This window comes from Aquila chrysaetos, chromosome 24 (genome assembly GCF_900496995.4).
Source record: "Aquila chrysaetos chrysaetos chromosome 24, bAquChr1.4, whole genome shotgun sequence".
Classification (NCBI taxonomy): domain Eukaryota; kingdom Metazoa; phylum Chordata; class Aves; order Accipitriformes; family Accipitridae; genus Aquila; species Aquila chrysaetos.
The window spans coordinates 8,899,109-8,914,585 of NC_044027.1; the positions used below are offsets into that span (position 1 = coordinate 8,899,109).

Here is a 15,477-nt window from a genome sequence, read left to right on the forward strand (position 1 = left end):
CTCGCTGGTGCATCTTCAGCATTGCTCCTGTTTCCAGCCTGGCATCTCATCTCCTCCATCTCCAGCTGTTTTTACCACAAAACCTTTTAAACCTGGGAGGTGAGTTTGCCACTTTGCTTGTGGATGGCAGACAACCAGGAATTGGCTTCGAGCACGCACGGGACCAGGTAAATCTTACCGTCACCAAAGCCATGCTTTGCTCCCGGCTCCCACCACTTTCCCAGCGCTGCCTGGCACATCAGTGCTGCTCTGCAGAGGAAACGCAGCTAAAAGGAATTTGTGCCTGGCTAAGGAAGGAAAGCTGCCCCTTCATCCATGCTTTCACAGCTCTGGACTGACTCCACCAGATAGAGATGGAGAGGGACTGAGAAGCACCATCTTTACCGCATCCCAGCAAGGTAAGATGCCCTACAGCATCAGCAGGAGATGGAGAGGCCACAGCACAGGGCAGACCCAACCTCAGCACGTCCCTCTCCTTTGTGCCAGGCTTTCCTCCTGCTGCTTGTGCCGAGGCTGCGCGCCTCCTTTCCGCAGCACGCAGGGCTGCCAGGAGACGCCGGCCGGGGAGCTGCTGCATGCCCCGGGCACCGTGCCCAGCACCATGCACACTGGGGGTGGCAGCAAACGGGACACCTGGAGCAGAGTCCCCCACGTGGGACCAGCAAAGACATCCCTTAGCAGGATCAGAGGGGGCTGGGGTGGTGGGACACCCCTCTCCTCTCCTCCTGCGCGGGAACAGGGGGGTCCGCTCCCGACCGCCGCAGCATGGCCCAAGGTCTCCATCCAAGAATCTCATCCTGCAACGGTCTTTGCACCACGGCGTGGGTGTGGGGCTGGGCGGACTCAGCTGTACCACCCTGCACTGCATGCAAACCACGTCTCCTTGCAGCCCCCGAGGCCAAAATGATCCTTCTTGCATCTATCTTTTTAGCAAAATCCAAAAATGGGTGTATGGACACAGTGCTCTAACAGCTCCCAGCCCATCGCTCTTGTGTGGTGACCTTTCACCACCCGTCTCCGAGATGGAGAGCTGCAACCGAGCAGAGCCATGTCTGCTCACCACATCCCACCCCAGCAGAGAAAACCATCCACCTACCTGCTGGAAGAGCTCCTCCGCCCACTGCTGTTGCTCTCGTCGGCCTAAGGGGGCAAAAGACATAAAAATAAAAAGCTGTTTAGGTTAAGAAAGGTAAGACTGCCCTCCAAACTCTTCCTGCTAGAACACGGCACCCAAAATACCTGGGGATTTTCCATTCTAAGTTCCACACATGCCCTGTGCTCAGTGTTGGTGGGACATGTGCACCGAAATCCAGGTTTGCAGGGGGCTGAGGCAGGATTTCGGACACAGCCCCACCACGGAGGCGACTTTCTGAGTCGATTCCCTCCAGTTGCTCTTGTGCAATTATTTTACTGTGCTTTACCAAAGTCTAAAGTAACTATGCCTCCTATGCAAAAATATGCAATTTGCAGGAGGGAAATAAGGCAGAAATAGCCAAATTCAATGGCCTGTCCAAGCTGAGACGGCCCCGCTCCTGGATTAGAGGGGCAGGTCCAGCGTGCCTCCCTTCGTTAGTGATGAATTGCCTAATTGAGCCCCTCCGGGCCATTAGAAGGGGCTGACCAGGGAGTAACCAGGGTCTCCTCCTTTTCGCCTCCTTCCCCCAGCTCTCTGATGAGAGGCTTCCTTGGAAAGACAATATTATTCCAAACCCAGAAATTTTATTTCTGAATTTGTGCAAACACAAGTTAAAAGATATTAGCTGCATTTCACATTTTGTGCAAATGGCAGAAACAGGCAATTCATGTGCAGCAGGATGGGGGCTAGCCAACGATTTCGATAAAATAAACCCTTTTTTAATTTAAATGCTAATGCACTGAATTAAAATTTAATAACTGAGGAAATTGAAAAGCCGAGCAGGAATATTGGAAATAAATCCAAGCAGAAACAGCTGAAATTAAAAATTCTAGAGAGTGGGAGGATAGCAGCTAAGCTGTCTTATATGATTACTTTTTTTTTTCCTTTTTTTTTTTTTTTTTCAGAACGAAGTGGGGAAGGAAAAAAAAATCCTATCTTTGGCTGGCTGTAGGGCAGTAAATCGAGAGTGCTGTGATTTATTGCTCAATTTTCCTGAGGGGAAAAAGGCTTTCTTTCATGCTGAAATATTTCATAAATTTCAAGCCAGCATAAATTCTTAATTTAAAAGTTATGGAGGTCACATTTAGTGCACTGGTGCAATTCTGAAATCTTAAAGGAATAGCAACCAAAAATTGCAATTTGATTTTATTTTTTTAATTCTTCATGTGAAATTTTGTTGAAAGGGTTTCTCCAAGTTACACAAAGCAGAAACACATCCTGGCTTCTGAAGGTTTAAGAAATCCACTGGAAATGAAGAGATAAAAATCTAATTCAATTACAAAAAGATATTTATTATTATTATTATTATTATTATTATTATTATTATTATTATTATTAGACACTTGAGGAATTTCTGTTAAAAAATTTCCTCCCTCCATTGCCTGGGAAAAGCCAGAAGGGAGGAGCTGACAATGTAATTGCTTCTGTTAGATCTCCAATCTTTTGTGAGCACTGATATGTTCATTTGTTATACAGCTGTTCAGCTACAGAAAGGATGTCAGAGCACCCATAATTCAAAGCAATCAATCAAAAATTAATGATTTGTCATGCTTACACAATGGAAAAAAAAAAAAAAGCAAAAAAGCTTTATGGGTTCCTGCAACTGGTAGATTGCTCAAACCTTCGGGGCATTTTCTAGAAGATTAGATCTGTGCGTAAAAAAAAAAAAAAAAAAAAAAAAGGGAGAAAGGAGACTTAATATCCAGCCAGGGCAGAAACCTTGTGGGGTGCTGGGGCATCGGTGTTATCCAAAATCCCCTAGTGATGGGGTACGCTACAATTCCCGTCCATTTAAAGAGCTTTCTGCACAACCCAACCCCGCAAGTCACCCTGCGAGCCAACATTCCCCAATCACAGAGCAATCGCCCAGGCTCCTGCAACTATAATTCCACGTGAAAAACACCCGCTGAACATAAAGGTCGCCTGGACGAGTGCTCATGAAAGCCGCAAAATAGAGAAGCCAAAGCTAAAAGCACAGCCTCGACTCTGCCTTCACGTCATCTGCTGGACCACTCCAGCTGGAACACCAAGTGTTACCCAAATATTACCAAAAATTAAATATTTCAGTTTGGGAAGCACGTAGCCAACCTAAACTTTGGAAAACTGTCTGAGATAGAAAAGTTATTCATCCTCTACGTAAGCCAGAATTTCTTTACATATAAATTCATTCTGAGAACGCGTCGTGCAGGGATCGTTCTCCCAATATGAAGCGTATTGATGTCACGATGCTGTATTTTATTCCTGGTTATACACACATGTTAGCTAGTGCCTCTGGTGTGATTTACCACCCAACCTAATGCAAGTATTACTCTGAAGGATCATGCATGTAATTCATTTTATGTTCCTTTTCATATTTGTATTTGGAGCTGAGCGAACGAATTGTTGGAAATAAATGACGTGGTGACTGCAGCCTCTGCGATTCCCAACCATCACCAACCAACTGCACAGCACGTTCTGGGGCCAATACACAGTTTTATTATTTACTTCTTTTTTTGCTTACCTTCCCTATTCTGTGTGTGTCTGCCCTGTCTGATTTCCCCTTTCTGTCTTTTTTTTTTTAATTTATTTTTTATAATGCCATTTTTTTGCTTTTTGACCTCTTTTCATGAGCAATTCATGGACTCTCCTCTCTCAGAACATAGCATATACCAGTGCAAAGGACAAGACGTGCATGAAGAGCACAGAAAAGGAGGTGCAACAGTGTGACCCCACCAGTGTTACGGAGTTTCTTTATTTTAAAAGAAAAAAAAAAAAGGAGAAAAAGAAAAAAAGGGAACCACAAGAGGTAAGAGCTCTCAATCTAGATGGTTTCACACCAGCCAAGATGCTCTTGGAGAGGAGGCATCTCCTAGGCATCTCCCATGGAGGCAACACTAAAAACCCACCAATGGACATGGGCAGAGCTGGCGCAGTTGTTTTTGGGCTGCTGCAAGCCCATGGCTGACTTCTTGGTTTGGATCTGTTAGACCTAAACAGCAAGGAAAGTCTGAACAAAATCAGATCTAGCTGTCTTAAACATTCCTGGATGCTTAAGTAAGCCCATCCTCACCAAAAGTGCCAGCCAGAGACACCTTCACACACTGCTCCAGTTTCCAAACATGCAACTAACTAGCAAATTTCCTGTGCCAGCAATTTGTCTTGGTTACAAACTCTTCAGGAACAGCTCTGTTTAGCTCAGCACTTGTGCAGCGCCAAGCACAGCGAAACCCAGCCCATCCTAAGGCCGCAAGATGATTTAATCATAAATCACCGGCACGGGCACTACCCGAGACCACAGCGTGTCCAGCCAAAGCGCGGGAAGGTAATTTCCTCCAATCGTACAGGGTATGCGAAGGTGAAAAAGCATAATAAGGAAGCACCGTGGTGTTCTCCTCAAACATTGCAAAATAAACACAATTACAAGCTTAATAAAAAAGGAAATATTTCAGCAAAGCGCATAGAAGTTGACCTACGTGAGCCATTTGATGTCCCTCAGCTCTCCACGGAAACAGGCAGGGCCACCGCGGCACGATGCCCAGGACCCTCTTAGGTGGCTCAGACCCTCAGCTGTCACAAAGCAAATCTCAAAAACAACCCTGACGCCAAAGACCTGAGGACTCGAATCAGCGGACGTGTCTTTGGCGCGGGGCTGGGTGGCAGCACCCCTTGTGCTGCCCGAAGAACCAGCCGTTGCAGCCGGCTGGACCCCCCCCGGGGCAGCCTGGGTAATTGCCACCTCAACGCTCAGCAGAACACCTGCACCCCGTGCAGATGTGCACCCCCTGGCCTCCAGCCCACCACCCCACCCGAAAGGCAACCGACCTCCTCCTCTCCTGCTCCGCTTGGGGCTCACCTTCAGCACGGGGAAAATGATGGATATGGGAGATCCATACACATATTTTTTAAAATCTGGCTGAAATAAGCTTTTTTCCTTTTATTTTTTGCAGTACACCCATTTGGAATCCAATGTGAAGGGATGATGCCTTTTGCAGGCCACGCTATTAATCCATTTAAAAGAAAACATTGCATTTAGAGTCTAAAAAGCAATATTTAAGGACTACAAATATAGTAAGCAAGTCGAAGTGGTGAATTGCTGGAAATCACCATTTTACTGCCAGCAACCAGAATGTGCCGAAATGGGTCAGAGCACCTTTCGACAAAGTAGCGTCTTTGGGAAGGGCGAAGAGAAATCTCCTGCGCACCAGTTTACCCAGGTAATTTAATTCGGTGACTTCTTCATTTATAATTGAAAAAGCAGAGGAGCAGAGTTTGCATCTGCCTGCCAGTCGGTGAGCAGGGGAGGACGGGCGCGGGGCTCTAAAACACTGGATAATTAGTCATACAATCTCTCACATAAAATAATTTACAATTCAAAATATGATTCCCTAAAGCTGCTTTTGTATATATCGGGTATGTTTAAGGTAGTTTTGTTTAACTAACGCTAATAAATATCTTTTAAATTAAAATGCATGAAAGCAGAATGTGGTTTCTGGCCATATGCTCCTCGACTCAAGTCGTAAGCGAAAAGTAAATCATGTGATAAATGAGAAATGTATCAGTCAACATCTCCTAACAGGATAAAGTGTCAAAAATTAGGAGTCCAAGCAGATGTATAACTGACCTGAGAAATCCATGTTTATAGAAAGGGCTGCACTATATTAGGAAAAAAACCCAACATTTTAACAGTTACTGCAAAACAAAAAAATAACTAAAACCCATAAAAATGTTAAATGAGATTTCGGAAGATTTAAGCATGGGCTTTCTGCCTGATCACTTAAATTATGATTAAAAACAATTATTCAAATCACTTGGATTTGCATCCACGTACACCACGCTCAGATCTGCTCCCACAGGCATGACACCCAGCGCAGGACAGGGGTGCCAGGACCCCCCCATCCGCCACTGCCAAAGCCCTCCCCAGGGGGGAAAAGGTTTTAAATCCATTTATTTATTTGTACACAGCCACCCCCCGCCCCATGATTTGCCTCTGAACTTCATCCTGGCTCTGCCAAGGGGAGATGCCCCCAATTCTGCCTGGGGTTTGCAGGAGGAACAGAAGCCGCTCGCCCCAGCTCCTCTCCCAGAGCAGGGAAAGTCAGCTTTACTCTCCAGATGCTTTGTAAGAGGGCCGAGTTGTTTGTTTTACCTGAGGAAAAAATAGAAAAAAAAAAAAACCCAAACCCACAACCTACTTTCCCTGAACGCCTTCCCAAAGGCAGCTGAATAATTTTTGGTGAAACACAAAACACACGTACAGTTTAGAAATGAGCCAGCAGCACCCAGAGTGGAAAATTTCACTCCAAATAATTAAAATTTGGCAATGGGAGAAGCAACTGAAAACAGGTCTCACAAAGGAATGTGCCATAAAAATAACTGCAGGCCTGCCTACCTGCGCTGTCTGTTATTATTAACTTCAGAGCAACAGAAAATGCAGGAAGTGCCTTTTTTTTTGCCTTTTTTTTTTTTTTAAACAAAGGGCAAGACATTGGCAGTTTCCTATTTAATTTTCATTAAATAGAAAAAAAAAAAAAAGAAAAAAAAAGCCCCACATCACACCGAAACATCTGCAGCGCACAAGGACCCATAAATATACCCGTGCCCCTTTCTTTTTGGATCCTTGCTTCCTCCTGCCAATACAGCTGATGCTAAGGAAACCTAAACCCCAGCTTTTGCTGCAGTCCCCTACATCACCCCCACGTTGTCCTTCTCACACCCCAACACGCTCAGCGATGTCCCCCAGTATTTATAAAGAGCAGGGAGCAACGTTGAGCGGAGCAGGACCCGTGCCCGGGCACCCCCTGCACACAGGAAAATGATCTCCGACGCTTTAGGCTGCTGTGCCTTGTCCCATCCTCATCCTTTGCCTTTGCAGATCCATAAGGGCAGCCTCCAAAAGGGATGAATTTTCCATCAGGGAACAAGTAAGTTCCTTGGGCAGGAGGAATGCGCTGCCTATTTCCTCAGCTGCAGCTTCCCCTCAAGAAACAACCAAAATAATAATAACAAAAAAAATATCTGCAAGGAGGAAACCTGAGCTCTACCCAGGGCATCTTCTCCAGTCCCGCGGCAGAGCTGAGCCCCAGGAGCCAGGCTCCCCCGTCCCCCCGTGTTCACTGTGGGGTCTGCAAACAACCCCCGTCCCGACTGTGGGGCAAAATCACTGAGACGCGGGTCGGGGATGCTGGCGGCAGCTTGAAAAAATAGTAGCGTCAAAATTATTCGTGAGCATCCGGAGGAATTTCGCCCTTTTACTCAGCCGCAGCCTTGCCACGGGAACAAACAGCACGCGGATGGGCTGAGGTCAGTGCTTCTTCCTGCGGCAAGGGGGAAAACCCAACAGTAAAAAAAAAGAATCTGAGATTTTTGAACCCTCTAGATGAGAATAGCGGGAGTGTTTTCTACTTGAGGTCATCAGAAGAAAAAGGCAACGACTCCCATCCCAGCCACAGAAGCGTGTGCAGCTCCTGCCAAGCCAGGGATGAGCTTTCCAGCAGGCGAGAAGGATGACGGAGGCGCTGACGATGGGTATAAACCAAACCTGCTGGGGACACATGCAGGTGATGCTCAACACCTCCACTGCTGGAGCATGGGGACGTCTGAGACGCGGTGGTACCAGAAGTCCACGGACAGCCCATTGGTGTGAAGACCAATGATCTTGTCTGGGCTCTAACACAGCCTACAGTAAAGTCTCCAGCGTGAGAGGAGGGTGCTTGTTACTCCCGGCCATACGAGTTACGCAAACCAAGCTTTAGAAAGACTTATTTTAACGTAGAGATTTCCCAGGTTCACTCATGGGAAGGTGCCAAGGTGACTGTGACCTACAGGGACAAGACCTGTCCCCAGCACCCCCATACTGGACAGACAGAGCATCCTGACACTTGGCACTCGGGAGACACAGGGAGCCCGTCATTCCCCACACGGCTGCTCCGAAGCCCCGTGTCCGGAGCGTGTTTGAGCAGACTGAAGTTCACGAGGTTTACTGAGCAGCCACCTCACCCACACGAGCACCTCCACCACATTTACATGTGCAAACAAATGCCTGCTGGAGACGGCTGCTCAGCCTAAAAAGAAATCAGAGTGGTTTCTAGACAGGAAAACAGTATCACCCAAACTTGGCCAGGCCCCCGGCCACATCCCCTTCTTGCTGGTGGCCAACCTCCCAAAGAGGATGCGTGTCAAGAAGATCTTAAGCCAGCAAACACCATCACCGAGGGCAACAGTACCGCAGGATCACAGTGCTCAGGCAAGGACACCCAGGACCTTCCACCGCCAGACAGCATTACCACTGCGGAGGAGACACTCTTGCCCCCCGTCCAGCCACCCCCAGCGAAGCCGGGGGTCTCCTCCAGTCCCACCCATGGAGGTGTGGACTGACCCCCCCTCTCCCGGTGCCCATCCCTGCAGTATCAGGGATAATTAACAGCTGATGATATTTCTCACCGCTTGCCTTCCCGCAGGTTCCCAGTCGCCGTGAAGCCGCTAGGTGCCTCCCAAATACTAATTAGTAACAAACACTAATGACAAAACCAGCTAGGAGGTTGATCAGCCCAACGCAAAGGTCAGGCGCGAGCACGGGATTTCACTGGAAAAGCTGAGACGGGAATGATCCCCTCTGCTCTTGTAGTTTCACTTCTGACTTCACCCGGGGGCCCTCTCTACACTGATTTCAATTCTCTTTGTATTGGCAAGAGAATTATTTTTCTTTTAACTTCTTTTTTTTTTTAGGTTTTTTTTTTTTTTTGCTTAGTCTTGCAAATGGTGGAACTGGGTTTGCTCAAACTTCTCCCCAAACTCTTACCTGGGGCAGAGAAAGTTGCTGCACAGAGGTAAAAATTGTAAGTAGGCTAATAATAATAATAATTATTATTATTATTATTATTCACTATAAAAGTCTAGAAATTATTCTCATTCAGTTTCATTGTATTTACTTCTTGCCTACTGTTTATTTTCTTCCCATTTTATAATCTTAATTTAATAACTTGGGTGTGTTGCCTGCATCTGCCTAATTTCCAAGCTGTCTCAGTAACTTGTAATTACAAGTTCTTCTAAGAAGTTTCAAACTGAAAACATCGAATTCCTGCTGGAAAAGGCACACATGGGGTTTTGCTAACCAGGAGAGCTGTGCAAACACCAAAATCAGTGAGGCAATGAAAAATCCCATCACAAAATCAGCACCAGCCTGGCCAGGCGCTGAACCACGCCAGCGCTTTTCCCTCTTGAAATGGAAAAAAATTGCCTTTGAAGGACCCCAGGTTTTCGTGTCACCTACCATTCGCTTTGGCTCCCGATACTTCAGATAGTCGCAGACATGTTTAAGGGCTGTAAGCAGTTGCCTTTGAGTCAGGGGAATATTTGTACGAGTAATTTTATGAACTTGCTGAAAGTACTGGCAGAATCTGTGCTTTGAATTTCAATTTTTCTCCCGTGGCAGCCCAGGGAAATTCAACTAGCACATGCTAGCAGAAGTAGAGCAAAGAAAGGGAACATCAAATAAATTTTAACCTAGCACTACAAATGTTCAAGCAGATATTAAAAAGCTTCAACCTGATGTACCTTTTTTTTTTCCCCAAAACTTTCATGAAATTAAAATTATGAATTAAATCAATGCAGCAAATTGGTCTGGATTTAAAGAGTTACTCCTTGATTATAAGCAACTGAAAAGTAATCAAAATATTTTTTCCATCTCCTGTTGCTCAGTGCTCTCCTTACTCTGTTCTTTATGAGGAAAATAATCAAATTGAGGGTGAAGAGGAGAAAAGGCATTACTGATTACTTCTGAACTCTCATATTATAAAAGCTGGAAAATAAAGAGTGACCGGGCAAAACAACAGAATTATCTGCATCAAGCAGTTGTTTACAGATGGTATGAGTTTCCCAGCAAAAGAAACAGCTGGAAATATTTTTAAAGAATAAATGTATATGGAATGAAACCTTGGGGGGGAGGAGGGGATTATTGTTTTTAACGTGGGGGAAAAAAAAGGGGAGAAGGAGCCATGCGATAGCATTTCAGAAATCCACCCATTTTTCCAGGTTTCCAATTTCACAGGAAACTCTCAGGAAATCAATTTAAAAAAAAATCCTGTTACAGGCACTTTTCCAAGTTGATAAAACAAACATATCTAACAAGCTATGAGTGCACACGGAAGAAAAAAAAAAAAATTAAAATAGGACTTATTTATACACGGCATCCCACAGGTTTTACTACAGAAGTGCCGTTAAACACATTTTGTTCAGGCATTTGTGAGCAGGCACATCTCCTGGCTGCGCGTAGGCAGGCTTTGCTTTGAAACGTTGCGTGTGATGGGGCTGCGATAGCTTCCCACCGCAGGAGTTACCCCACGGCAGGAACCACCAGGAACCGTCCACCTGTGGAGGTCTGGCCCTTCCCTGTCGGAGGACGACACAATGCAGTGGGAAAGACCCGAAAGTTCAGTTTAACCTCGCAAGCAGAGCAGGCTGGGAACACGGGCACGGGCTCTCGCCACAGCTCAGCTGATGGGAAGCAACCTGAGAAACGATTGTATCTCCAGTGCACGTGGAAGAACTCAGCGCAAGTTGAATGGGAACGGTTTCATCTACCCTAAAATAAGTCTCTGTGCAATCACGGCAAGAGCAGGGCTTCGCAGTGGATGGAGACGAGCGGCAGGGAGCACAGCCTCCCAGGCAGTCCCGGTGTGGAGGTGGTGGTCACAGAGCTCGGCATGGTTTGGCCAAAGCTAAGACCAGCCAGGAGACCCCTCAAGCTCTCAGACAGCAGGATGTCCAAATCCAGACACACCTGCAGGTGCAACACTGCAACACGGATCCTATGCGGGAGCATTTTCTGCCATCGCTAGCCTGCACTCCTGATGCACGTTGAAGCAGGACAAGTACCTGACAGCAAGTTGGCCCACCAGATATGGGCCCACCTGTATCACGAGCTCTTGTAGATGCTCAAATCCTGCTCTCTGAGCATTAAAAAGGATGCTGGGGAAGAGTTAGCCAAACCTGTATCTAGAGGAAAAAACATGTCTGAACTGGGTACCTCCCATCTGTCCATGAAACATGCTTTCCAGCATGAGAAGGACAGACTCATACTGACCATCCTGCTGGTCTCTTGCAAGAGTCTGTGACCTGCAAGAAGCCCCAACCCAATATGCAAGGAAAAATTAAAACAAAAACCAAAACCAACTCATCTCAAGAACATCCTCAGAGGATGGCTCACACTGGTGGGCCAGCCACAGCGTTGTGGACCTCAGAGCCTGCGATGAAGCACTTCTTGGAAGAAGCTTTCGTAAGCCTAAAACTTTGCCCTTTAAATCTGCACAGGCTGTGAAGCATGTCCCAGAGGAGCTGCTCCAGCTCATGGTTAAGTCATCTGTGTTTCAGTGGGAGCAATGTGATCCCTGGGCAGAACTGTACATTTTGGAGTTGTTTTTACCTCTTTTTTTTGTAAATTTTGGAGAATGCTTTGGGTCCCTCCATAATTAACAGCACTGCATAGATGCCAGGTACTGACAACGTTCAGCTTAATTCTGAGGTACATAATGAAGAATTAAACATTTGTCAAATACATGACAATCCAAGGCAGAAATTAGTATCTAGAATTAAGAAATGTGTAATTTGATAAATATCACAGCGAGACAGTGTTAGGAACAGGACCATAAGGAGGTCCAGCGTTGGCCAAGGGTCCCCTGCAAGGCTGGCACCCAAGACCCCTTCCTGATGCTAGTGGGGAAGGCTGTCGATTTGCAAAATATAAATTTTATCCTAATAAACAAAATCCCTTGTAGCATTTAGAGATAGGCTATGAGGTTGAAACTAAAACATTTACTGTTGGCAGGTTAACTACGGGACACCACCTTCTCTCCCAGTTTTGTGTGATTGGCTTTTTTTTAATAGCATGAAATGGTGGTAATTTTACTTTGGAAAGGGAAAAAAAAAAGTCAAACCACATCGACCTAAAAGTAAGAAGGGGGGAAGGCACACAAAGCTGGATAACTTTTTCAAACTTAAAAAAGAGCAGTAATTACAGGGGGAAAATTCAGAAAGAGTTTAGTCTGCCGGGCTCCCTCAAAAATGAAAAAAAAATAGAAAAAAGCAAGAAAAAAAATAGTAAAAAGAGAAAAGAGAAAAAAAGAGAAAAGAGAAGGAAGGGGGGAAATGAAGGAAGTTGGAGAAGAAGCAGGCTTAAAGTAGAAATCTTAGAAATTCTGCTTGCAAAATAACTCCCATCAGCCAACCACAAATCCTATAAATATCACCAGATTGACTCCCCAAGCAGATATAAATCAATAAATAAACAAACCAGCCTCCAAGATTAAAAAAAAAAAGAAACCAAAATAAAAAAAGACCAAAAAACACAGAAAAGCCTAGCTGCTCTCAGCAAGGGCGGTGGGTTTGCCAGCTTCCCGAGAATGATGGCAATTTGGAAAATAAGGGAAGAGGAAAAACAACTTTTCCTGGGTACATCCTGTGAAGACTGCAGCAGCGATCCTGCTGAGACACCCCTTCTCTCCTTGAGATAACCCAAATATTGCCCAAAGGCAGAGGGGATGGTGACCCCACAACCCTAACGCAGAAGTCCTCAAACCGGGCATGGTGTTAGGAAGAGCGGTATGTCACCCTGTACCATCGACCTTCGCTTTCGTCACTTCCAAACTGACATCTCCAAGCAATTGGTTGGGCTGAAGAAACTGTTTTACAAGCAGTTTGCATGGGACAAACATCACCCGGACCTGACCTGCATGACCTTCAATTCTCTATAGTTCATGGAACTGAAAAAAATGAGGGCATAGAGCTGCAAGGAAATTATTTTCAGCCAAAAGTGTAGCTATAGCAAGACCGACCATTGCATGGATTAGTGTCATTTTTGCTGAACCATTCATACAATTGAATATGACACTCATTTTCAAAAAGTGGAATTGACAGAGTCTGACATTTAAAATTTTCTGATTCATACAGACAAAATATCTGTCCTATTTATTTTTTAAAGCAAGAACTCTAAGATTTGCTCAAAATCTAAATGAAGCACTCGGAAGCCCCAGATTCTCTTCAGCTTAAAACTATGCAACCCAAAAAGATACTCTTTATTTTCTGGTCAACAACAAAAACTAAAATCAATACATTTTTCTTTTGGCTCAACCTGAAAAGGAATTTTTCAATTTGTCAGAGCTTCAAGGAAACCAAAAAAACCTATTATTTGCACAGCCCTGCTGCCAGACAGAGCTGTCGGAGCAGCGCGGGAGAACCGCCACTGTGATGTGAAAAAGGTACAAAAGTTCTTACGAGGATCCATTTCAGGGTTGAATTTTGCAGGCAGCATCATTAGTCCGCTGCTAGTTTGCAGGCCAGCAGCTGCTGCAAAGTCCTTTGAAAGGAAAGCCAAGGGGTGTGATTGCCCCCTCAAAATTCAGACGCAGCCTTGGGTCATGTCTAAGAACTAGGGAGAAATCCCTGAGCCCAAGCATTGAAGCCTGATTTCCCAATGAAGCCTGGGTTTCCCTGCAACACAGGCTGCTGCCGCCAGAGCCAGACAGGGCTGGTTCTGCCTCCAAGTTGAGAATGGAGCAATGAACCCACCGAAATGGATCTGCGGTCCTTTGCATGAAAAAAATATTAGGCCAAGGGCTGTTTCCTCCTTCAGACGTGTCACCAGAAATCCTCCAGCCACCAGCTTGCTCCAGTCCCCCGTGAGTACCAACCGCAGAAGATGCTAGGCTGGGAAAAGCTCACGTGTGCCAGCTTCCACAAGCTCTTCGATTGAAAAAGAACAAATGATGTTCACCTACACTTCATGCTGCAGCAGCCCCACAGACAGTTACTCGTCTTGGGTTCATTGTTTTCCACTCAGATCATACATAACCTCAGCAGCAGCCACGGATACTTTCTATATGAACTCTTTTGCACCCAAGGAACATGGTATACCACAAACTTCAGGACTGGCCAAAAGCACATCACCTTTAATAAATTATTCTACTGAACATCTGGAAAATTTCTTCAGCCCAAGAACTGTTTTCCGCACATAACACTCCAAGTGTGGGACTAAAAGTATGGGAAGCTGTGACAATTCAGGGTATCTGTGTAAAAGCCCAGTGAATACTGGGGACTGTCCTTGCATCCCCAAACTCGATCCCAGGTGAGGGACCTGTGCTTTGATGCACTTTGCCCCCACATTGTTCTAAATACAAAGGAGGACCCCGGGCGTTCCTGAGTCTAGGAGAAGGTTGGCTGCAGAGAGGCGGGCACATGAGAGACGCACATCCCCAGGCAAGTGCAGGGCAGGACAGGGTGTGGAGAGCCTTTCGGAGAGCTTCACCATTACAAATACTCAAAAGCGTCTTCACTCCAGCCTTTTCCTGCTTTGTTGAGCTGGCAACTTAATTGGGACATCTCCAATTCTTCAAAAATGCCATACATGTCCTCACTCATTGCAACGCATCCCCAAAGGTGTGAGCAGACACCCCTGGTTGGAGCTACGGACAACGTTTGCTAAAGTTACAGCAGGTCAGAGATCTGCTCTGGGCTGGTGGGCACCTGGCAATAAGCCACGATATCGTATTTTGCACGAAGAGGAAAGAAAAAGTTAACCCATGTCCAGGCTCAGAGAAAAAGCAAGGTCAAACTGCTCCAGTGTGTTAGGGCACAGGCTCAAGAGCCCAGTAAGTGTCTCACAGACAAGCTTTACCCTGCCAAGACAAGCTGAACACCTGCAACAAGCAGGATGGCGATTGAACTGGCACTGGAGATAACCTAGGACTTTACACTGAAAACAACCCCTCCTCTTACATTAGCGAGTCATGCGATAGACATTATTCAAACCAGAGAATACCCATCCTTCCCCAATTCCTTCACTTCTTTATCTAGCACTTATTTTAAAGACAGACTACCAATATCCAGTTAATTATACTGTATTCCTTTGCCAACCACAACCACCAAAAACCCCATATGTAAGGCACACCATCTCCCTAGACACTAGGAATGATATAGACAACTTTTAATTCCTACATTGGTGGTTTCAAACCAGAGTACCTTAGCAAAAATGGAAAATTCTTATTAACTAATAGTATTTATTGATATAAAGAAAACTAAACTATAAGCCACCTTCTCCTTTGAGCTAACAGAAGCTCCAGTCCATGAAGCCACAGCTCCAAGAGACGCTCACGGCACTCCTGGTGGGCAGTGTCTGTAGAGAAGCCAAAGAGTTGGTTGTCCAGGGGAATATCTGCTCATATCACCCATAACACCTCCTCCAGGGACTGGTGAACATGTGAGAAAGCATCTTGCAGGTCTAATCAAAGCTCCTGAAGAAGTGATTGTCTGAGTATTTACCTGTCAAAGCTCCCAGCCCCCAGAAACCAAGGTGCCTACACGGCATGGCCAAT

General features: G+C 45.7%; 1 protein-coding gene across 40 annotated transcripts in view; it reads right to left on the reverse strand.

Annotated features, from left to right (window-relative positions):
• Positions 1-15,477, reverse strand: part of ZNF618 (zinc finger protein 618) — a 164,549-nt gene that overhangs the window by 94,653 nt on the left and 54,419 nt on the right. For 39 of the 40 annotated variants that reach the window (XM_041120045.1, XM_029999769.2, XM_041120050.1 and 36 more), the window contains one exon: positions 1,097-1,140. In XM_041120045.1, the coding sequence (XP_040975979.1) occupies positions 1,097-1,140 (44 nt within the window). Of the gene's footprint in view, positions 1-1,096; positions 1,141-1,239; positions 1,853-15,477 lie in introns of those variants that run through there. The other variant, XM_041120020.1, reaches the window with a different exon arrangement.